At 45.0% G+C, this 23,092-nt stretch overlaps 3 protein-coding genes and 1 long non-coding RNA gene across 5 annotated transcripts in view; 3 read left to right on the plus strand and 1 right to left on the minus strand.

Moving 5' to 3' along the window:
• The window catches only part of LOC142903175 (uncharacterized), a 52,107-nt gene extending 51,918 nt beyond the window's left edge, over window positions 1-189 (plus strand). The window contains exon 3 of the long non-coding RNA XR_012929202.1: window positions 104-189. This is a non-coding gene — a long non-coding RNA (uncharacterized LOC142903175). The remainder of the gene's footprint in view (window positions 1-103) is intronic.
• Window positions 190-1,169: 980 nt separating this feature from the next.
• Window positions 1,170-9,662, minus strand: LOC142903127 (inhibin beta B chain). The gene is made up of 2 exons (XM_076048607.1): window positions 8,521-9,662; window positions 1,170-4,503 (listed from the first exon to the last, which is right to left on the minus strand). The coding sequence occupies exons 1-2, from the start codon at window positions 8,915-8,917 to the stop codon at window positions 3,728-3,730; spliced, it is 1,173 nt and encodes a 390-aa protein (XP_075904722.1). The 5' UTR covers window positions 8,918-9,662; the 3' UTR covers window positions 1,170-3,727.
• Window positions 9,663-11,596: 1,934 nt separating this feature from the next.
• Window positions 11,597-15,784, plus strand: LOC142903129 (ras-related protein ralB-B-like). 2 transcript variants are annotated; one of them, XM_076048610.1, is made up of 5 exons: window positions 11,597-11,753; window positions 12,610-12,732; window positions 12,855-13,063; window positions 13,772-13,946; window positions 14,554-15,784. In XM_076048610.1, exons 2-5 carry the CDS (start codon window positions 12,619-12,621, stop codon window positions 14,659-14,661), a joined length of 606 nt encoding a protein of 201 aa, XP_075904725.1. In that variant the 5' UTR covers window positions 11,597-11,753; window positions 12,610-12,618; the 3' UTR covers window positions 14,662-15,784. The 2 variants fall into 2 exon arrangements, with proteins under 2 accessions (XP_075904725.1, XP_075904724.1); XM_076048609.1 differs by lacking the exon at window positions 11,597-11,753 and adding an exon at window positions 12,133-12,318.
• Window positions 15,785-19,393: 3,609 nt separating this feature from the next.
• On the plus strand, window positions 19,394-22,035 carry LOC142903160 (fas apoptotic inhibitory molecule 1-like). Its single transcript, XM_076048653.1, has 4 exons — window positions 19,394-19,622; window positions 20,545-20,773; window positions 21,547-21,596; window positions 21,683-22,035. Exons 1-4 carry the CDS (start codon window positions 19,506-19,508, stop codon window positions 21,845-21,847), a joined length of 561 nt encoding a protein of 186 aa, XP_075904768.1. The 5' UTR covers window positions 19,394-19,505; the 3' UTR covers window positions 21,848-22,035.
• The last annotated feature ends 1,057 nt before the right edge of the window (window positions 22,036-23,092 follow it).

Raw genomic sequence — 23,092 nt, forward strand, 5'->3', positions numbered from 1 at the left:
GTTTAGGGGAAGTTCTAATGTCATTGTAATGTTCTTTTATGTTCATTATTATGAAAATGCAATTTAGATATTTTAATCAAATAAACACTGCATTTTTTTCAAGATCCCAGAGAAGAGGTTTCTGCACAAACACATTTTGACCTCTAAGGACTGTCACTGCTGTCGTCGAATCCCCACATAAAACATTGCCACGTGTAAGTAGATTGTTTCATTTTTCTTCTCTTGGCTCCTGCCCTCCATTTGTAATTTTTCTATTTCCTTTTATTCATTAGATGTCAGCGCAAAAGCAATTTCAGTCAAACGATCTCAACCTTTCATAACAATGCATATCACCAGACACACAACCCCACACATTTTAGGGCTAGTTCTTGTGCCCTCCATCTTCTAGACTAGCTAATATTCATACAGTACATGTTGTCAGGCAGGAAACCAACTCAGTCAACTCGTTTCTCTCTCGGTGCTGATTGCCGACGCTGCAGCAGCCCTCGAACCCGTCTCCCCTCCTGAAGAGTGCGAGCCCAGCAGGTCAAACACTTGACCCCTGAAGTCCTGCTGAGATTTGCTTAGGTATAATTAGGCCTTTTAAGAGTCTTTGTGTGGCTGAATGGGCACACAGAGAGCTCTATAGACCGGTCTGTTCTGACCCCCAGCCCCAAGGAAACAACCTCACCAGTCATCACCAGAGTTTACATAAAGACTTTCCATGTGCGTTTGGAAGAATTATCCACTGCCACAGTGGATAATTTACGGAAACAGCAACATTTAAAATGTACTCATTTTTTCTCCCCGCAGGTTAGTTTAGCCCTAACTCTCAAATCCTCAACGTCCTGGTATTTTCTGATGCTTTAACGATGGCACGATATTGTATATCAGAGTTAGCTGGCAGACAACTGGAAACCCCCCCCCACCCCCTTGCAAATGAGGCGTTGAGGTTCTTAAGTGATTAGAAGCTACAACAGCGGGGCTTTGTGGAGTTCCATCATTAGGGTAACCAACACAGGTTTCATGTGTTCTTTTGTGTTTGTTTTGATGTGCTTTGAGTTTTTGAAGCATCAAACATATAATTGTTCGACCTCAGCGGGACCCACCCAGTGCTACAGGCAATGAGCCCAGCGATCCTTAACTTGCCCCGTGACGACAATAACAACAAAACAAACAAACACGTGGGATTTGTAATAAGAAATTTATTCTTTGACAATTACAAAGAAAAGAATATTTCAAAAGCATGTTTGTATGTTACATCAGCTGTACAGGGATCAGATGGTGTGTGTTTTTACTCTAAATGACTCTGTATCAAGAGCTAACAAAAAAGGAAAGAAGAAAGAAAAACTAGGAATATTTATTTAATTTGATGAAAATAAAAATAGGAAATATTCCATGTCTAGTTACAAAATAGAAAAGAGATTAAGCAGATAATGGACTGATATTATACCCTGATACAGTGTTTAGGCCTCTTAACCGTCACAAAGTAATTTACATCAACAAAACCTGACGACAAACTGCCGTCTCTCAACAGCTAAAACCTTGTGGCCTCTTTGGTTCCATTATTAGGTATAACACATTTGAACAGAGCTCAATTTTGTTGTAACTTTTTTTTTCTTATTATAAAAATAACTTTTCTTTCAATGGCAGTTTATTATCGTCATCGTCATCATTATTATCATTATTATTATTCTTAATCATTACTAGTCATCCGTCTCCTCAGTGCAAATAATCTAACGACAGTTCACTCAAGAAGAACACGTCCAGGTTGGCCGTCGGGCGGGTGGGAGGCAGGAAGCCGCAAGTCTTTCTCTTAAAGGTGTGTACTTGTTGGCGATCAGGGTGGGATGTGACTGACCAATGCGCTAACCGATAACAGGAACATTAATCGCCAAAAAGAACAACAAAAAAAAACAACAAAGTGGGCGTCAGCGTGACTTGAAACTGTGTCTGGAAGTGTGTTTCGGTGTCGAGTGGAGCCGTGGAGAAAAAAAACCCCGCCGGGACTCCTTCATTCACTCTTTGCACTACATGTGGGTCATATTTAGCCCCCAGTTAGCCGCTCTTTAATGCGTTTCGAGGCTCCGCTTGATGATTGAGTGCAGGCACTGAGACTAAATCAGCTGTCTTTTGTCCGTAACTGAATTAGACTTCCTTCCTATTATTTACCAGGTGACACATTTTTCAAATGTCTGTCTGTCCGTCTGTCTGTCTGTTTCCCTCCCTCTCTTCCCCCTCACCAAAAGTCCAACCTGCGGCTGCTTGCCATGCTCTCATTTCAAGTATTGTTAAGAGTTTCTGTGGAGAGCTCAGGCCCCTGCTCCCCTGGTGTGTGGGTCAGTAAATACTATACATTGCATAGCTCATGCGGCACTTATCTCTTGTCAAAGGACTCTTGGGCAAATTGGTGCACCTCACAGGGCTCGATAAAGGCATTTTTAAAAAAAATCTGCAAGTGCTACCAAAGCATGCGCCAACGGCGGCAACGCACTGTTGATAGTCAGCAAATGTAATGGCAACTTTTCCGCTTTAACTGCCTGAATTTCCGATAGGTGAAACTCTTGTTTAAATACTTCAATGGGATCTCTCGGTATACCGCTCAAACAAGATGCCGAGAAAGTTGAGAAACTGTTAGAACTAGGGCCCTTATTTTATTGTTATGTCAGTATATCCTTATACAGTCTCGTTTACATGATTTTAAAAGAAGCTTTGTTTCATCATCTTCATGAATCCAAACCTTAACGGTTGGGGGTTGTCGAACTGACTGAACTTCAGAGAAACGAGTCAAACCCGAAACATCCTCGACCTCCAGAGCTCTTGGTAGGGATCCCAGATGAATGAATGGCATCTCAGTTTTTGCTTCAAGTACCTTTTCCAACTTTAGAAACATGATACCATGATTCAAGATAATGGACATGCTTTAGAGCGGTGAAATCTTTTTTTTCTTTTTTCTTTAAATCATCTCTGTTTCCATCTACTTGTGGAATGCGTCCAAATGTCTTGATCTGCCTGAGGCCGACTTCACTTGCTCCTCTCTAAGATGTAGTGTAAATGATGACTCCTGGCTGCAAGTGCTGTATGTTGGTAGTGTCTTAACATTGTCAATGCTGTCACGCGCGCACACACACACACACACACATACACGCACACACACGCTGCTCGTGAAAGAGGCATGGTTGAATCACAGCCATTATGTGACTCAATGTAAGGCTCCCTATACCTCCGCTGGAGAAGACAGAGTTTTTCCTGTTCAAGGTTCAGTTGACTTGTCAAGATTCCCAAAAGTAGAAACCAAGAGGAAAACGAATGGTACCCACTACTAATCTGGCAAAGGCTTCAAAAAGGCTAAATTGCATGCTGAATTTCTTGGACAGCTGAACAGAGCAGATATCCGACTTTTTTCTAAAGAGAAAAATATGATGTTGATTTGTGTTTAAAAATGTATGATCAAAGATTTGAAAATGAACTCTTTTTCTTTTGTCCCTTTAAAGGAAACAAAACAGTTTCTAGAAAGAAACTTTCTTTCACCAGAGAATATAATGAAATATATCAACAAATATAAATAATATATACAAGTTTTGTGCAGGCATACATGAGTGTGTGTAGATATGTGTGTGCACGTATGTTCTTCTCCATTTGTCCATAAATATTTTTGCTTCTATACTCTTTCGCTGTTGTGGTAATAATTGTAAATCAGTTACTTTTCGCAGTTCCACCTTAAATAATTGACGCGAAAGACGCACCCCTAGGCACAGCCGCACTCGTCCACGATCATGTTGGGAACGTCCCGCTTGACAATGTTGTACTCGTCATCAAAGTAGAGCATGGACATGGTGCTGAGCTTGGTGGGGATGCAGCAGGAGTTCATGGAGCCCGGGCTCATCCCCCGCAGGCGGTACTGGTTCACCACGGCCGTGTGGAAGGAGGAGGCGGAGCCCGGCACGCCTGCCATGTAGGCCGGGCAGGTGCCCTCGCAGTAGTTCCCAAAGTAGCCCGACGGCGCGATGATCCAGTCGTTCCAGCCGATGAGCCGGAAGTCAATGTAAAACTGCTGTCGGCAGCACAGGTTGCTGCTGCCGTCGCACTCCAGCCCCCTCTTGCGGATACGGTGCTTGCTCTCGGCCTGCTGCGCCTGCACCACCAGAAAGGGCCGGTGGGACTCGTCGTTGTGGCTGAGCAGGATGGGCACGACGCCCTCGGCCTCGCAGCCCTCGCACCGCACGTCCAGGTTCTGCCGCCGGTCGCCCTTCTCAAACACCAGCTGCACGGCCTCGGTCAGCACAAAGGTGTGCCAGCTGCTGCGCTTCAGCTCCACCCGCTTCTCCACCAGGTTCCACTTGCTGCCCAGGCCGGGCTCCTGGTAGTACACTTTGACCGTCACCTTCCGCCGGGAACGGACCTCCAGGGGCGACGGCAGCAGCTTGAAGTAGAGCCAGAGCGTGGCCTGGGTGGCATACAGGTTCTGGTTCCCCTCGTTGGAGATCAGGAAGAAGAGGCTGGATTTGGACGTCACCATGTCATCTGAGGAGCACAAGCACACCGGAGGGTTTGTTTGTTTAGCGTGCAACACAAGAGGAGCAAGCAGAAAATGGACGATCATCTAAATTGGCAATTTAATCAAGTGGGATCTTCCTGATGGAAGGTGGAGCGGCATTTAAGGGGATTGAGCTCCGTGAAGGATGCTGGAATTTGAGACCAGATTAAAGTGAGACAACGGTCCTGAGCCTCGCTTCAGTTCAGGGTGGCAGCACATATCCTGCAGACTGTGACAGGAAGGCGCTGGGCGCAGGGCCACTTGGCCTTGCACTCCAAATATAAGACAGAGGAAAGGGGGCTTAAGAGAGCAGCGCACAATGGTTCAAAGGCTTCGCAGTGAATGCCGCCTGAAAATTAGATCTTATGGAGCCTAACTGTCCCCACAATGAGGCCCGAGGGCTCAACGCAGGGCCAGCCAGCACGGGAGAGATGAAGCGGCACACAGGAAGAATGAAGACACAAGGAAAAACATTTACATGACATTAGCCGGTTCTCAGAAGCCGCGGCCGCTCCGGCAGCGGACTGCAAATGGTCAGGGGCTTTTTTATTCCAGGACCATCAGTTCAATTGTGGAACAATTAAAAGGTTTGGAAGCAAGGCCACCGAGGGATTGGAGGGCTTTTAGGAAGCCAGCAAAGGGAAAAAAGAAATCACACTCATTATTCAGCGTCCCGCAATGTCTCTATAAAGAAACAAGCCGGAGAGGTTTTGTTTTTTTTTCAACAGATTTTACCTCCCGTTACCTCTCCAACTTCTCCACATCTGATGCACACCACAAGACTTGGACCAAAGCAGCTGCTCCCTAAGGATTTCCACGTCTTGTATTAATTTACTGTTCGTGAGGGTTTAATTTTGGCCCCTTCAGCAAGCACGTGTTGTCTTTGAGGATGGATATAGCTTCTGATCTCGGGCAAAGCCATTTAAATATTTTCAGATAATTGATGGTGCGGCAGGACTTTGCAGAGCCAGCCGCTAGTAGCAACAGCCGCTTTGATATGCTGCGTTTTAAATTTAGCTTCTTTATCTTGACATACTTAGAGAGCTTTTTAGTGGCTGTCACCGTGATTTTATTTTAAAACCTCCCAAACGGTGGACCTGCTTCTGTATCTGATGGCCAACGAGAGGAGAGGGGCGGTGACCGCCGAGGTGCTGACTGACAGCTGTCAGGCGAAGAAGATGAGTGCCGTTCATCAGCCCTTGAACCTCTGACTCTGGGAGAAACCGACCCGGAGAAATGAAGTCAGTTGGTGCGAAATCGGAGCGTGAAAGGACACAAAGTCCAGCAGGTGAACCTGAGCTTTTCCGGGTGCACAGTTGCAAAGCAGAACACGTCCCGCGCACCTGAGGGACTTTTTTTTCTTCTCTTTTTTTTGTACCAAGAAAAGACCAAGTCAACATCATAAGAGGTTCGCAAAATGACTCCGGGCTACGCCGCTGCTGTGTTATACATATCAAAGAAAAAAATATCAAAGATGATTCAAGGATTTCAGAGGAGTCGACCTTGTTGCCAGTCATCAAAGCAAACGCTGTGCTTTTTTGGCATGCCCAGACACGCATTAGTCCATCCATCACAAGACGAGGTAATCTCCGAGTCATTACTCAGCAGCTTGGATGTTAGATCACACGCGGCTGCGCAGTGGGCGCGCACAACCTGAGTTGTCGCCGTAAGCTGGCGGGAGATAAAAGTCAAAAAACAATAAAGAGACGTAGCTACAAATCGAGGGATGAAAGGGTTGCATTGAGTCACGGCTGCGGATCAGATGGTACGTTTGTCAAAACATTTTCTGTCCGCCCGCTGAGAGTCAACTTGCTTGTGTATCACAGACTTCGCTCAGGGTTCATTTGTCTCAGACAACCGGTTGCATTGTCTGAGATGGTAATGAGTGCTCAGACAGCACCGAGACTGGGTGCATGGTGTTCTGGGCCTTCGTCTGGTATGAATGCAGGGTCATGATGGACACGGTGCAGTTACGGAAACTCAACACAAAAAGGACTGCAGCTGGTCTAAGTGGCCCTCACATTACCAGGGTGTAAATATTTAGATTTCAATTTTTTCCGGGGGTTTGGTGGGAAATACCAGAGGGAAACATGAACCCAAATGGATCTCAAGGACTTGTGCAAGCAATCGGGAGTTACCTTCATTAGTTGGAATCCAAATTTGGATTTTTTTTTTTTTTTTTTTTTTTTTAACCTCCCCTTCCTGTGACGCCAGCTGGAGTTCTATTAATTTAGGAAAGCTCAAGTTCTGATTTTATCTTGCGGAATTAAAGTGTGACTTGACACAAACCCATAGTGGAAAGATTTTCACAGGTGCGCGTGCAGACTGTTTTGCTTTGAGATTGCGGAGTAAGGTAGTGTTTATCTTGAACATATGGGAAAACTTCAATGCTTAGGAGACACTTAAAAGCAAGTTTATGCTCTGCATTTGGAAGATACTTTTTGCATTTTTTTGGCATCCAGAAATGTGAATGAAAGTCTGATCCTCCCATGGGCTACATGGACAGTCCTGTCTCTTTCTGTCTCTTAACTTTCTGAGGCAATCACAAGTCTCGGGAGCTGTTTTTCCTAAAAAAAAAAAATACCCCCAAAGTGCGGCACACAAACCTTCACTGTGATGTAACAAACCACTACCACCGTGCACTCAATCACACTGCTATTTTCATACAAAGACGACCCCCACACACTGGGAATTCTATTGGGGGGTGCCGGGCTCTGGGGTTCGGCCCCGTCAATCTGCATTCAGGCTGCGCAACGGCCGACACAAAAAAGCCTCTGACCTTGTACTGTGGAGACTGCTTTACAACGCCATGCATGTCGCACAAACACACATCTTGCATGTGTACAACGCAGACGCCCCGTCAACGCGCACACAGTTCAGAAAGCGTCAATAACACGTACAAAGGCGCACATGAAGACATGACAGAGGCACAATGGCTGGAGTGCCGCAACACAAACGGCGACGGACGGCGCCCACAGAACGGCAGAGTTTTGGGTGAGCAGATGTGTGTTGCAGTCAGGGGAGGGGGGGGACACACGTGGGTGCAGCAGCAGGTGGCACTGTAGATCACACCCAGCAGAAGATGATAAATGAACCTGAATGCAGCTTGAGGGCGTGATGCCAGAAGTGGTTGACGGACAACGTTTTTTTTTTCCTCAAAGCGCAAAAAAAAACTGAAGAGGCCACCTCGAGATATGATCAGTTCAAGCTTTAACCTCCGAGCTACATCCAAGTCTTTGCATTCTCCTGGAAAAATGTCCCCCCATTTTTCAAAGAAAATGTGCAAATGTTGACGGAGGCTTGATGCAAGCTAACAGGAGAGTTCACCCCTGCAAGAGCCGGGACAAAAACAGAAAGTGCACTTGATGACAGCCAAACCTGGGCTTACGGGGCAGCGTGCACGGCAGGACAAAGTCCAACTCCAGGTGTGAAGCCTCCACCAAAAAGAACTAAAAACTAAACAACTGCAACATGAAGTCTCTGTGCTCTGACTTTGGCGGGATTTTCTTGTAGCCCCTGTGTCAACATCTGTTCAACATCAGCATGTTTCCTGGTTTGCACTTCAGTGGGTATCTGAAGACATATGCAGCACACACGCATGCACGCACGCACGCACACACACACACACACACACACACACACACACACACACACACACACACAGTAATAGAAAGCAGTGCCACTGAGCTGCTCTGCTGCATCTGTTTACATTTTCAGTTGAACCCTCAATTTGTTTGAATTCAAAATGGATTTACCTGTTTCCTTTTCATTGGTAAAAATAAAAAAAATAAAAAAAATAAATTAAATAAATAAATAAATACTTTTCTTTAGAAGTACTTGAAATTGCAGTGGGCGGACTTGTTCTGGATATTTGTTTGATTTTTTTTTTTTTTTCCCCCACTGAACTTTTAAGTGTCCAATGTCTAAAATGTACTGTCCTTTCATTTAAAGAACTTTAGCAAAAAAAAAATAATAATAAAAACCCGCGAGCCTCCATCACGCACCTTTCTCCGCAAAGCTGATGATCTCCGAGCTCTCCTCCAGCACGTCGTTGCTCATCGGGTGCCCGTCCAGGTTGGGGATCTCCACGCGGCCGTCCTCGCGCAGCTTGCCGGCGTGTAGCTTCCGCAGCGCCGTCACCATGGCCGCCCGGGAGACCGGGTGCGTGATGTTGGGTCTGCTCCGCATCTGCAGCCGGCTCAGGATGTGCAGCTTCACCGCCTCCAGGAAGTCCACGTTGAGCCGGCCCGACTCGGGGTCCTCCGGCTGCGCCACGCCGCAGGACGCGCAGGTATCCCGGGGCGCCGTGCGCGCCTCGGCCTCGCTCGGGGGCGCGGCGGTGCAGCGGATGGAGAGCACGCAAGCCACGAACAGTGCTAAACGCAACAGACAACTACTCATTTTCTGTCTAAGGGGGAGTAAAATAGCTGATTTTGCCCTCTTTTCTCATGAAAGAAAGTACGGAAAGCCGCAGAGAAGCCCCTTCTCAGTCCCGAGCTGTCTCCATGCGTAACGACGCTCCGCTCCGCTCGGCTCTGACGCTCTCAGTCAGTCAGTGTTTGCAACAAAAAAAAATTCCAACTCACTCACACATGCGTGTGCAGGAAATTACATCGTTTACATGGAAGTCTTTGTTGACCTCTAAGTCTCAGCTTGGTTCTAAAGCAGCTTGCAGAGTTCTCTTTATTCCGTTTTTTTGTTTGTTTTTGTTTTTCTTGTCTTCTTCTTTTTTTTTTATATTGGAAAGACTTCACGCAAACAGAATCAGCTCCGTGCGACGCATCAGGCAACGCGATGACATGATGTCACGGATCAGCATCAGTCCGGCTTTTACTCCGCGGTGCGCGAGGGACGACTGGCTCCGCGTCCACGTCGAGCATGTTCACACGTCAGTCCGAGATGCTTTGGCTTCCGAGCGCGCACAAAGTCCGTCACCATCTTCGCCGCAGTCTTCTTCTTCTTTTTCTTCTTCTCCTTCTTCGCACCTTACAAGGATTCCCGGCGTTCTTGGCAGTGACTCCCGGTGTGGTGCTGCCGGAGTGCCGGTGCGCAATTAAGAAGGTGATGAGGAGGAGGAGGCACCCGAAGAGTAGGAGGAGGAGAGCAGCAGGAGGAGGAGGAGGGGGAGGAGGAGGAGGAGGAGGGAGGAGGGAGGAGGTGTGCCAGGGAGCGCACCGACGAGCGTTTCCATTCTGGCGTGCGAGACTCAGGGAGTCACACGCAATGAAAACTTTTTTTATATATATGTACGGGGAGGAGTTGTGTGAGGGGGAAGATGGGAGGGAGGGGTGGGGGTGTGGTGGGGGGGGTGGGGGGGTGTCGAAATGGGGTGGGCGTGGCCAATAAGAGGGGAGGGTGTGGGGTGGAGGCGGGGCGGTGACCGTCTTTGCTCCCTGAGGAGAAATCACGGAATTACTCCTGAAGGACTGCGCTGCACTGCACTGCACTGCACATCACATCACAGTTCAGCTGCACTTGAGCTCTTACACGACCAGTCTGAACATTTTGAGGTAAAAGAAGGAATGTAACTGTGCAAAAAAAAAATATATATATATGATACTAATTAAACATTTTATATTGAAAAAAGATCAAGTCATAAAAATCCAGAGAAAGCAGGTATTTTTATGGCTTTGAACTGCAGTAAAATCCAGGGACACCATCAACATCTTTTTACCTGCCTGGACCTGTTTATCAGAAGTCTTTCCTCCCTGTGCTCTCCTCAGCCAAGCCAGGTCATCAGAGGTGGAGAAACATGAAGCATTCCTTTTGGGGGAGGGGGAAAGATTCCCAGCTCGACTTTGGGTCTGTTTCTGGTCTTCTCGCCTGGCACCATGGGAGGAAATGAACCAGATGGGTGAATTTGGAGTCTGGATATTTCCGCCAGACTCTCGAGCTTCTGAAACTTTCCCATCAGACGACTAATTAGAAACACTGTCTCCTCTGAACTTCACTGAGGTCTGAGTATGCAAATTGGACCGAGCCTGTCTAGTCAAATCGGGGCGAGATGCCTCCAGCAGCTCGGGAAGACGAGCAGCATCCCGGGAGGACGACACGGGAGGATGTGCGGACGCCGACATTTGTTAGTGAAAGCTCTAAAAAACAAATGAGCCCATGGCAACATGAGCCATCCAGCAGCGGCAACAGCGGCAGCAGCTGTAGTCAGAGGCAGAGTCGGGGTTGACCTCTGACCTCCACGAAAAGGAAAACTCAGGTTGACTCTGTGTTCCTCCTGGTCTGGAGCATTTTTGTAAAGGAGAGGGGGGAAACAGCAAAAATCCCTTGACTTTTCCCTGAAATTATTCTGATCTAACGTGTTGTTTTGTCGAGATTCAGTGCATTTAAATTTTGTCCAATTGCCAGCGATCAGATACAAGACTAAATATGTCCACTTCAATTTGCTAGAAACGGTCAAGAAGACACGACGCGTTTTTTTTCCACGCTCGAACTCCAAATAAACTCAGCGGGGAGTTGACATATGAAAGAGCAGGCTCACAAGTGTGGAGGCTGGGAGCTGTCACAGACCCCATCGCTGTGTAGTGTTATAGTGACATCTTTCGATCAAAGTCAGGAACTACAAGCCGGTACTCCAGATGCTAAACATGAATTAACTTAAATTTTGAGAATGTGGCAGCATCTCATAAATAACTTAAATGGTTTTTATGTTTTACGTATTTGTTGATCACAAATTAGCACTAAATAAATATACATATAGGAACTAAATATGTACATAATTTATTACAAATAGATACATATATTTATTTCTGCCTACGAGTGCAAAGTTGTTAGTTTTGTTGTTGTTTTTTAAATGACGAGACCGTCTGTATTGACAGATAGGACTTCGAAGAACCTCCGTGACGTCACATCCTGTTAACGTTATCTCTGGATTCCCCGAGAGGAGCAAACAAGTAAGATGTCTCACTCGGTCATGGTTTTGGAATGTCTTTAATGAAGACGACTTATATGTTTAGGGAGTGCTTACTCATGGAGCGTCAAAAATATACAATTTGCATTTCCCTCACGAGCCCACATCGGCTGATTTTGGGCCCTGGATTACTATTAGAATGCTTAACCGTCCAAGTCAATGCGAGTGAGTGATCCCTCTGTCTGAGCATGTGCGATCTTTGAAGGAATCCTCGGACAAGGTGGGGCAGCCAGCGACTCAACTTGGGGGAAAGTTCGACTGTGTGTCGGTGTATGGCGAATTTCTTCGCGGGGGAATAGTGGAACACGTTAGCAGGTGAGCAGAGCGACTGCTTCCGCGATGCTGGCGCTAGCCGGTACCTCTAGCCGCTGTGCCGTAAAGCGTTTCTGTGGGAGCAGGGCTGTCGTTTTTATCGCTCTAGGAAGCCGAGAATCGCAGCCTTCTTTGCTATCCACAGCTGGCTTTGCTAGCGCTTCCCGTTTTGAGCGACACTTCCGGGAAGCCAATCAGCGCCGCGGCGGGGCAGTTCCGCTTTTGCCAGCAGCCAATCGCAGGCCGTGTCTCCGCTTGGAGCGTGGTGGGAGGGGGGCGAAGTGGCTGTGAAGTGTCATGTAGGAACTCGTTCACAGCTGTCAGCTGCTTAATACGGGCCAGGAAGCTGCAGCCGTGTGTGTTGACAGGATGAAATATAGTTCCTCTTCTCCACCCATTTCGCGTTGTGTTTGTACAGCTGATGTTTATTCAAAGTTCTGTCCTCCCTCACCGTTCGTCCCGGTTAAAACTCAAAAACATGTTGGAACTTCCTCACTGTCCCACCCTCATGTCGGTGTCCTTGCCCGTTAGCAGCCCGCATTGGAGGCGAGCGGGAGGTTACCAACAAGTGGGTGTACTCTTTTTCTTTCTCTCTCCAGGCCCAGCAGTGTATTTACAGTCACTCTTTATCTGAGGGCCCTTCCTCTGACCACTCGTCTCCAGTAGGCCCTCAGTGATCTCACAGCCTGTTGGCAGGAGCTTATCTTCCTGGGTTCACATCTATTTTCTGACCCTCCGGACAAAAATATTCACGTCTCAAGTGATCACCGTTGTTTGAAAGTGCCCACTGACTGATGGGCCTAAACATGAATGTATGTGTCTCTCTTACCCCCACACCCCCCACACCCCCTCCCTGCAGGCCACAGTCATGGCCTCGGGTAAGAACAAGAACCAGACGTCTCTGGTTCTCCACAAGGTGATCATGGTGGGCAGCGGCGGCGTGGGCAAGTCGGCCCTCACCCTGCAGTTCATGTACGACGAGGTGAGACCTGCAGCACTACGTTTCCCATAAAATCCCCCCACCTCTCCTCCTGGGCCATTCTTTCCCTCTCTGCTGCTCGCCGTCACGTCCCTGATCCTCCTGCGCGGTCCTCCCCCTCGCAGTTCGTGGAGGACTACGAGCCCACCAAGGCCGACAGCTACAGGAAGAAGGTGGTGCTGGACGGCGAGGACGTCCAGATTGACATCCTGGACACGGCGGGCCAGGAGGACTACGCCGCCATCAGGGACAACTACTTCCGCAGCGGCGAGGGCTTCCTGCTGGTCTTCTCCATCACCGAGCACGAGTCCTTCACCGCCACGTCCGAGTTCAGGTGTGTGTGTGTGTGACGACAACCACAGTGACTGCCTGAATATCCATGAAGACCCAGCCTCTAGTGGTTGCAGTGGGAAGGACATGTTAAAGTTATAATTTTAGCGGATCAGAGGGCGGCTATCAGAGATGGTCGAGTGCAGGTGTGTCAAACTTGGACAAAGTCGAGGGCCAACATTGATATTTATTGAAGAGATCCTCCTCCAGATACAACAGTGAACCTTTTTATATACACCCAAACAAGTTTTTCATCAACACAGAACATGGAATGAGCAAGGCTCAACACTATACAATAAATAACTTCATATTGCACACATGCAAAATTGAATTTCCAATTGAAAAAAACTCAACAAAATCAATAATTTGCAGCCTTCTGATTTAAATTTCAACAGTAATATTTTTCCATGGGCTAATAATACATTTAAAAATTAAATAACAACAATAAACCAATTAAGTTATAATAATACCCTTCAGTAAACGTTCTATCCGAAGTGACGTGCCAAAACACCAGCAGAGCATTCTGGGATTTGCAGTTTGCTTAGATTAGCAGTACATGTGCTGTATAATACCAGTGGCCCAGCAGCTCTCGCAGCGATTTTGTATTGCCTCGCGGGCCAAATATAATTACACTGCCGGCCAAATTAGGGCCACGGGCCAGAGTTTGACACCTATGCTCTAGTGGGAAATCTCTATTCCCCCCCCCCCCCAGGGAGCAGATCCTGCGGGTAAAGGAGGAAGAGGCCATCCCTCTGCTGCTGGTGGGCAACAAATCGGACCTGGAGGAGCGGCGGCAGGTGTCGGCGGACGAGGCGGCGCAGAAGGCCGGCGAGTGGGGGGTCCAGTACGTGGAGACGTCGGCCAAGACCAGGGCCAACGTGGACAAGGTGCGTGCGCCCCCACCTCACTTCCTGTTTTGGGAAATCCACTTCGATACTGACATCAATGACCCAGTTAAAGCGAAATCACAACACATTTTGACTCGTAATGAAGAATTCCTGGAGTTACCTGCTTTTCAAATTAAGAGTCGAGACCAGGCCTGGGCAAACTACAGCCCATTGAGCTTTTTAATCCGGCCCGCCGAACTTGAAGAAATTATATTTGGTGCTTTAAGAGTCATTTCAATAAGGAGCTAAATACCGTGGGGCTTCAAAGACACTGATTTTGTTGGAACTTTATTTTCAATCGAGATTAAAGCAAATGTTTTCTACACATCCCATGAAATAGTTTTTCTCCCATGAGGTGGGTCACCAAAACACTCCGTCCATCTACTCCTGCTCCTCTGTCAATTTATAGACCCCACTGTGGCCCACTAGTCAAAAGGTTGCCCACCCCTGGTGTAGACTGACTTAAAGAGAATGATCGATACACAGTTTGCTTGTTTTGGCCTTTATTGTTTGAATTTTCTGCCCATTATTCCTCCATGCTTCTAACCTCTGACTGCTGGTCTCTCCTCGGGGTTTCGGGGGTGGGCGGGCTCATGTCTGCCTGCAGGTCTTCTTCGACCTCATGCGTGAGGTGTGCAAGAAGAAGATGGCCGAGAGCAAAGACAAAAACGGGCCGAGCGGCAAGAAGAAGAAGAAGCGCTGCTGCATCCTCTAACGGCCGACGAACCAAACGCTCAAGGAAGAAAAAAGTCTAAAAAACAAAAAAATAAGCGAAGAAACAAACAACAACAACAGCTGGCTGGGTCGGTGGGTCGGGACCGAACCGAACCAGTCAGGCAGCCACGTCACACTGCTGCACACTAACAGTCCAAACACTCTCTGTTGATCAGCTGACAGGAAGAACAGCTGATGAAACAATTCCTTCACCTGCACGTTTATCGTTTTTGGGGGCATTCATTTTTTGTTTTTTTGTTGTTTTTTTTTTTATAGCATCACACACACTCACGTAATATATACATTTTTGTTTTTTTTCTCCATGTTTGACGACAACATTTAAAACAATCAAACTGTTTGACTTCCCACTTCCACTGTGTGTGTTTTCCGTTGTCATTTCTGTACTTTTTTCCCCCCTGGTTTCGCTTCCTCTTTATGTCCAGAGTGCGTGACGTCCGACATCCTCCTCGTGGCCAAAAGTATCAGGACACCTCGCCTTCAACCTCACTTTCTTTGTTCCCCATCCGAAGTTGCTGCAACCTTTATTACTATTATTATTTCTGTTGTTTTTGTCACGTTAGCGCTTGTGAAGAGTGTTTTCCGGGTCAGTCTAGGAAGAACCAAGCTCCTGGTTGTTGCGGTGCTCCACTTGCAGGTTTATAGGCCAGGTGGTGATGAGTGGACGATAGCCACGGGCGGGGCCGAGGAAACCAGAACTTTTCAAAGTGCTGCTGCCTCTAGTATCACATAACCACCACGTCCCATCCACTTAGTGTTTCAGCTTTTGTGTTTAGTTTTTATTCTTTTATATACTTCCCTTTTTTTTTGTTTTTGGTTAATGTTACAAACGTCTCAACCGCCTTGAGGTGGTCGGCGTGTTTTGGTGCCTTACGCTTCCATTTCATTCCTGATGTTGAGTTCCTGTTCTTCCTCCTCCTCTTCCTCCCTGCTGTCCAACCCTCCGACGGACAGCGGGAACCTGCAGCCCCCCACATCTGGAAGGGAACCTGCTATTTAAAGTCACCCGCGTACCTGTGTATTTATGATGACGCCTGGGAAGCCTGTGATAGTGGCCACCAGTGGCAAACTTAATCATTTGATAATAAAAGACATGTCGATCACAAGACGCCTTGCTGTTTTTTTTGTTCTTTTTGTAATTTTAAAGTAATCAGAATTTTTTGTAATTTCATCAGAAATGTCATATTCCATGTCTAGCCTGTACTGGTGATCATGCTACAGTTTTCTTCTCCCAGTAAAACAGTTAAGTATATTGAATGTCTTTTAGAAAGTGCGCAACTATTTGCAGAGGAAACAGTAGTTGCAGTATTGTGTTTTGTCCGCTTGATGGCACCAGAGCTACACGAGTAAACCTTGCGCGCCGGCCGACTCAATACGACTGTAATACAGTTCTTGTCCACTAGGTGGCACCAAAGCTACACGAGTCAACCAATTGAGGCTTATGCGGCAGCCCACTGCTCAAACAATTTAGAAAATGTGCATTTTGACCTCCAGAAGAGTCATCGTTTTGACTCGATGTTTTTAAGTTTTATTACTTTTGTGTTATATTGTATACGTATACACACACACAGACACACACATATATATATACATATATATATATTTATATTTATATGTGTATATATATATATATATATATATATATATATATATATATATATATATATATATATATATATATATATATATATATACATACATATATATTTTTTTCTTTTTATACATTGCCTTGAATGTCTAATTGAATGAATGTTATTTTAGAGAATGAATATCAAATGTGCAATATATCATTACAGAAGTTGAATGCTTTAAAATTGCTATTAAAAAAAAGAACATTTCTTAAACAAAGCTTTGTATTATAATCACACTTTGTTGTGTTGTGCTAAACCATAAAAACGGAAACCAAGCATCTTGGGTTATGGCTCTTTAAAACAGCCGACTTTTAGTGTGTTCACACAGAATTTTGCACACTTGGAATTCTCTCAGTCACTTTTAGATAAATATTGGAAATAGTTTTCATTTAACACTGAAATGTTCATATACTTGTTAAGCACGTCTTGACTGATTTTAGTGCACTCATAATGATAGCAGAGCATTCAAGATCATTGTTTCATAAGACTGGTTACAATAGAGTTCAGTGCAGAGATGAGTCAGTGACCTAAAATTTTTGAACGATAGTAAATATATATATATATATATATATATATATATATACATACATGTATGTATGTATGTATGTATGTATGTATGTATATATATATATATATATATATGTATATATATATATATATATATATATATATATATATATATATATATATATATATATATATATATATATATAAATATGTATATATGTATATATATGTATATATACATATATATATATATATACATACATATATATATATACATACATATATATATATACATACATACATACATACATACATACATACATACATGTATATATATATATATATGTATATATATATATATATATATATATATATATATATATATATATATATATATATATATATATATATATATATAGAGTTGGGGAACATTATCAGAGCAGAAGGAAGCACGTTCTCTTCAAGGAAGACCTTGTACTTGGCTTGATTCATGCGTCCTTCGCAAAGACCAATCTGCCCGATTCCAACCTTGCTGAAGCACCCCCAGATCATCACAGATCCTCCAGCAAATTTCACGGTGGGTGCGAGACCCCGTGGCTTGTAGGCCTGTCCAGGTCTCTGTCTAACCATTAGATGACCAGGTGTTGGAAAAAGTTGAAAATTGGATTCATCAGAGAAGATGACCTTACTCCAGTCCTCTATGGTCCAATCCTTATGGTCTTTTGCAAACCTCAGTCTGACTCTTCTTTTTTCTAGCTTAACATGACTTGAGCCCTGCCTCTAGGAGCCTTTTTCCAACTGTTCTTGCAGTGCACTTCACCCCCGCGGCCAGTTGCCATTCTTTTTGTAAGTCACTTGATGTCATCCTACTGTTGCTGAGTGACATTCGAATGAGTTGACGGTCATCCTAGTCAGTGCAGAGTCGTTTCAACCTGACGCTAACTGTATCTGCCAGTAAAACCAGAATTGAACCCTTCTTTTCCTCACTCAAAACTCTTTTTTTTTCAACTCTTTTGGCATGGTCAGCAGTTATTTTTTTGATTCCAATTACTTTTGAGGTATTACTAGCACTGTTTTTACCATCCAGCTGGTCCTATTGCAAGAGGGTAGTGATGACCATAGCAGGTGGTTTTTATTCTTTCCTTGCTAAACAAGATTTTGTGCAGGTGATCACCTAATCAATACTTAAATAATAATTAAATAATTAAGTAGAATGAGGTGTGCCTGTGTTGGAATTCAACAGACACTGGAATGGAATGGCTGTCAAACATGTAGAGATGCTGATTTCAGAGAAATAGTCTCTTAATTTTTTCCAGAGCTGTATACATTTATATATATGTATATATATATATATATATATATATATATATATATATATATATATATATATATATATATATATATACATATATATTGTATTGTGTCAAAAACATATTTAGATTTTTCAATGAGGTCTTGGTTTGCTGTGCACTCTTAACTCTGTTTTCTCAGCGTTTGTTGCAAAAGCAGCTCACCTCCACCAGTCTGTCCTGTTCCTCACAACACCCGACACCCTTGGCAGGCGGCTGCAGTCATCAGGTAGAGAGTAATATGACTCTGATCAGACGCGGTGAAGTTTAATCTGAGGGCTTCACAGTGGAGCCTCGATCAGGTGGAACCCGTCAGACCAGCAGCAGCAGCTCTCGTTGCTCCTGCTGCTCTGTCTTTCTCTTCCACTTACGTCTTTGATCTTTGTTCTCTTTCCTTATTGAAGTTTGCATTCGATTTTCCTTCCTTTCTTACTCTCTCTCTATATATTGCGTATATATTTATGTATGTACATATATACAGTGTATATATATACATACATATGTATGCGTAGATATATATATGAAGTTTATTTCATTTCTTCCTTGCTTTTTAATTCATATATCTTTTTCTCTCTTCTATTGCACTACATGTTTCTGCAATTGTGTGAATTTCCCCAATGCGGGTTAAATAAAGGCATTATAATTGTAATTTTCGATGTTCGAGGAGACCCTGAGTGTTGACGCTGTCCTCGCTGGATCAGTTGACCCCTCAGTAAAAGGTCACTGACCCCCTCACTTGGATCGGGAGTTTCCCGAGTGCAAAACAGCTCTAACAAGCAGGTACTGACTGAGGACGGGTGACAGCCGACACTTCCGCATGACGAGCTGTGACATTCATAGCTGTGTCAGCGGCTCAGTGTGACTCACTCAGAGTTTTGCCGCCGCGATTTGTCTGCGGTTCAGATGTGGAAGTGCATGTGTGTGTGCGCGCGCATGTGTGTCTTTGTGGAAACGCAATGTCGGCGTTGTGTGAGTCAGCGTGCCGCTCTGCTTGTCTGTGGTTCACCACAAATCACAAACACCTGCACAGCGCTGGGATCCTCCACTGCCACCGCTGATGCTGCTTTTGCATTTTGCTTTTCCATTGTATTGCTTCAATATGTTTTTTATTATTTTGCAGCTTTTCAAACCGACTTCACCTCCTTCACTTCCTGCACAGTGAGCCACTGCTGTAATCCTCTTACGGTAATGCACCTGCTGCTGAGCCGACACCTCGGTGCAGCAGCAACACGGTAGGACGCTGAGGCGCCCTACCTTTCTTACACGTGGCTCTGGCGGGAGAAGGAGAGGGTTGTGTGTCTGTTTTTTTTGTTTTCTTTTGATTTGTGTTGTTTCAGGAGATGCTGAGTGGAGATCTGGTGGCCGTGTGGGAGGTGGCGCTGAGCGACGGCGTTCACAGGATCGAGTTTGCTCATGGCACAACCACGGGCAAAAGAGTTGTGTACGTCAACGGACAGGTGAGACCCCATAGTCAGTGATTCAGTGTGTGTGTGTTTGTGTTACATCAAAATACAAACTGATCCTTTAATTGTTTTCTATAAATCACTTTTAGCCCTTCTGTGATCTATAAACCCAGAGTTGCAATGCAGTGAAGCTGCACCTGCACCATCCTTCTCATTCTTGGCTCTGTTTAGTCTCTGCCCCCTGGGAGAAAAAATGTATCCAGCTTTTTAGCGGCTAAATCCTCCATTCACACCGGAGCTGTGTTTTTTTTATCCTCATCAAGAAGCCACAACCTAAATTTATTCCACAAAAATAAAAACGCTAGCCCACTTTCTGTCATGTCTACTAAATAAATTGTTGAAATTATTGAAATGAATTGTGTCTACTGCAAAATAAATGGCCAACATTTTCTCTATAAATACCGATCCATTTTCAATACTCGCTTGTTCCTATACTCACGGGGGGTCACGGGGGTCTACTGGAGCCTCACCCAGTTGTCGTAGGCCGAAGGCAGGGTGACTCTCTGGACAGGTCGTCAGTTCATTGCAGGGCCACATAGAGACAAACAACCATCAACATCCATCAATTTAATACATTTTAGTTTCCAAGTCACCTCACTGGCATGTTCTTGGACTGTGGGAGGAAGCCGGAGAACCTGGAGAGAGACACTGGGAGAGCTGCAAACACAAATGCCTACACAGAAAGGCCCCAGGCCAGTAATCAAATCCACAACCTTCTTGCTGTGAGGCGAGCAATGAAGCTGCGACCAATTAAAAACAGCTCCACAGCCCACTTTTGGGTTGCGACCCATAGGTTGAGAAACACTGCTTCTTTGTTGTTTGGGAGTAAAAAATCAGGTAGAAAATGGCCTAAACAAGCAAACTAAACTAACAATAAAGGGTTATGTGCCCCCCCCAACACCCACTCCCCTGACAGGAACTCATCAGGAGAGACTGGATGTTCAAGCTGGTCGGCAGGGAGACCTTTGCTGTGGGCAGCGCCAACACCAGGGCTACCATCATCATTGAGGCCGTGGGCGGCTTCGCCTACGAGTACACGCTGCAGGTGGGCGGCACCAGCCTGCAGAAGTTCTCGGCCAACCGGGCGCAGACCACCAAGACCTGGCTGCTGAAGGTGGACGGCCAGGACCGCAGGATCGTCCTGGGTGAGGCGGGAGTTGGCTGCTTAAGCGGTTGTGTTTGGCACCCAGAGGGAGGGAATGAATGTAGGTGACACACTCACTGAAGGTGTAAGCTGCTTGGATTAATGCAGCTATTCGTGGGACTGTGACCCCCGGATACAACAATTGCACACAGAAAGTGAAAATAGCACAAGGTGTGAAGGTACTGTAAGGCAGCGTTTCTCAACTGGTGGGTTGTGGTCCAAAAGTGGCTTACGGAGCTGTTTTGATTGGGCAGCTTTTTTAAAAAGGGACTTTAATATCTATCTACTGTATATACATATATGTATATACAGGGTGTCCCAAAATAATTATAATAATTTTGGCAATTCTTGTTGAAAGAACCTCAAATTTTCACAGATTTTATAGAAACAGATCAAGATTTTATATTCAATATTTTATTTTTGTTCTGTTTTCAGGTTGAGCCATGCTGTTCACTGCCAAGTCATTTTGCGTCTTGGAATATGCTCGCACACAGTCACCCAGTTGTGACACGGCACACCCAGTTGACGTGTGCCTTGTCACCAGTGGTGCACATATTGAACACTTATGAAATCGGTCCCATAATAAACTGTTCAACACCTAAACTGTTCAATTTCGTTGAGCTAGACTTAGTAGTTTTCAAGATAATTGCTTTTAAAATGATGTTGCAATTTTTGGTACACCTTTCTTATTCTTAATCTTATTCTTATTCTTATTCTTATTCTTATTCTTATTCTAATTCTTATTCTTATTCTTATTCTTATTCTTACTTTCAGAAAAGGACACGATGGACGTTTGGTGCAACGGTCAGAAAATGGAGTCGACGGTGAGAACGAGTGGACTGATACCATCAAAATGTCTTTAGTTTAAAAAGCTTGATCTTGATTTTCATCCCCCCAAAAAATCTTTCAGGGGGAGTTTGTGGATGACGGCACAGAGACACGCTTCGTGGTGGGGGAGCACGAGTGCTGCATCAAGGCAGTGAGCAGCAGCAGCGGTGGGAAGAAGACAAAGAAGAGCGGCATTGTGCACTGGCTGCTACTGGATGGAGAGAAGGTCGCCTCCTCCACACAGTAGCGCCAGAGGAGACCCACAGGAGAGAGTGTTTGTCTTGCACAGAAGAGTCGTCTTTTCATTATGTTGCTTTTGAATTCATTTTTAAGTGGTTTTATACGTTTCAAAAAATAAAAGATGTAAATGCATATTTTGATTTTAATAGCATACAAAGGCTCAGTTTTAAACTTTAAAATACTCTCAAATTGTATAATGGGTATTTTCTTTGGTCCTTTTTTTCCATTTGAATAATGATAAATTATTATTATTATTATTATTATTATTATTATTATTATTATTATTGTTATTATTATTTTATTTTTGGGGGGTTTGGGTGGCCCCCAGGACTGTGCGCTCTGCTTGTCACTATGTGAACACAGGCGATGAGATCAGTGAGAAAACTGACTCATGAAGTCACCTTTGCGCAGCTGCCGCGCAGCAAGTACCTTCCTGAAGACGGCCGCGACAAGTGGCCGTGGATTAGCCGGAAAAAGATTTACCGGTGTGGTCAAAATAAAAGCAATATTACAAACCTCCACAATGTTTGCAAATATTGTACTGAGACAGTCATGGTTTTATCTATCCTCAGGTTTATTCTGCTACTAAAATAGTTATATATATTTAATTTTGAATTTAAACTTCCTTCGACTAGAATTTGAGTACAAGATTGCCTCAATGCAATATTATTTAATGTATGCAATAAACACACTCACCATTTTTAAAGTATGTGCGCATTTTTTTTATTATCATATAATTACCTGGATCCGAAATCTGAGCCATGAACCCATGTATTTAAAATATTCTTGAAAGGATAGATGCTCCTATTTAACATGTTCGATTCAGCCACTATATTTGTTTATATTTTTTTCCCCATCATTGTCTCGCGCTCTCCGATTTCATTTGAAAATGCTCGCCGGAATTGGCCGCCTTCGCTCTGTCACCCTTGACTGTTGGGGGCGGAACCGCGTGACGTTCCCGACGAGGATCCTGACTGTGGCTGCAGTGTGTGTGTGGTGTGCACGGGATGGACCTCACAGAGCTCGCGGTGGGAACGGCTCAGTGTTTGGGCGCCGTTTGCGGGACGTGCTCCTGAAGGACGCCACTGCTCCGCTTTTCCACAAATACAACAACAACAAGCCCTGGGGATAAACTCCTCAAGACTTCGGACTTTACCCCGTCGGAGCTGCTCTTTGAATCCCCAGACTTGAGGACTTTAATGACGGCGCAACTGCTCCCCGGAGCGGAGACAAAACAACCGACAGGAACAGT

This window comes from Nelusetta ayraudi, unplaced genomic scaffold (assembly GCF_046127955.1).
Source record: "Nelusetta ayraudi isolate G7.1 ecotype Tasmania unplaced genomic scaffold, CSIRO-AGI_Nayr_v1 ptg000106l, whole genome shotgun sequence".
NCBI lineage: Eukaryota > Metazoa > Chordata > Actinopteri > Tetraodontiformes > Monacanthidae > Nelusetta > Nelusetta ayraudi.

What these genes read in the sequence shown, in the direction of transcription:
- LOC142903129 (XM_076048609.1), top strand. Translation starts at nt 12,172, where the DNA reads ATGTTTATTCAAAGTTCTGTCCTCCCTCACCGTTCGTCCCGGTTAAAA. An exon ending in GAGCGGGAGGTTACCAACAA is followed by an intron (nt 12,319 to 12,609) that starts GTGGGTGTACTC and finishes CCCTCCCTGCAG; the next exon opens with GCCACAGTCATGGCCTCGGG. An exon ending in CCAGGGCCAACGTGGACAAG is followed by an intron (nt 13,947 to 14,553) that starts GTGCGTGCGCCC and finishes GTCTGCCTGCAG; the next exon opens with GTCTTCTTCGACCTCATGCG.
- LOC142903127 (XM_076048607.1), bottom strand. Translation starts at nt 8,917, where the DNA reads ATGAGTAGTTGTCTGTTGCGTTTAGCACTGTTCGTGGCTTGCGTGCTC. An exon ending in CATCAGCTTTGCGGAGAAAG is followed by an intron (nt 4,504 to 8,520) that starts GTGCGTGATGGA and finishes TGTGCTCCTCAG; the next exon opens with ATGACATGGTGACGTCCAAA.
- LOC142903160 (XM_076048653.1), top strand. Translation starts at nt 19,506, where the DNA reads ATGCTGAGTGGAGATCTGGTGGCCGTGTGGGAGGTGGCGCTGAGCGAC. An exon ending in TTGTGTACGTCAACGGACAG is followed by an intron (nt 19,623 to 20,544) that starts GTGAGACCCCAT and finishes CTCCCCTGACAG; the next exon opens with GAACTCATCAGGAGAGACTG. An exon ending in GTCAGAAAATGGAGTCGACG is followed by an intron (nt 21,597 to 21,682) that starts GTGAGAACGAGT and finishes AAAATCTTTCAG; the next exon opens with GGGGAGTTTGTGGATGACGG.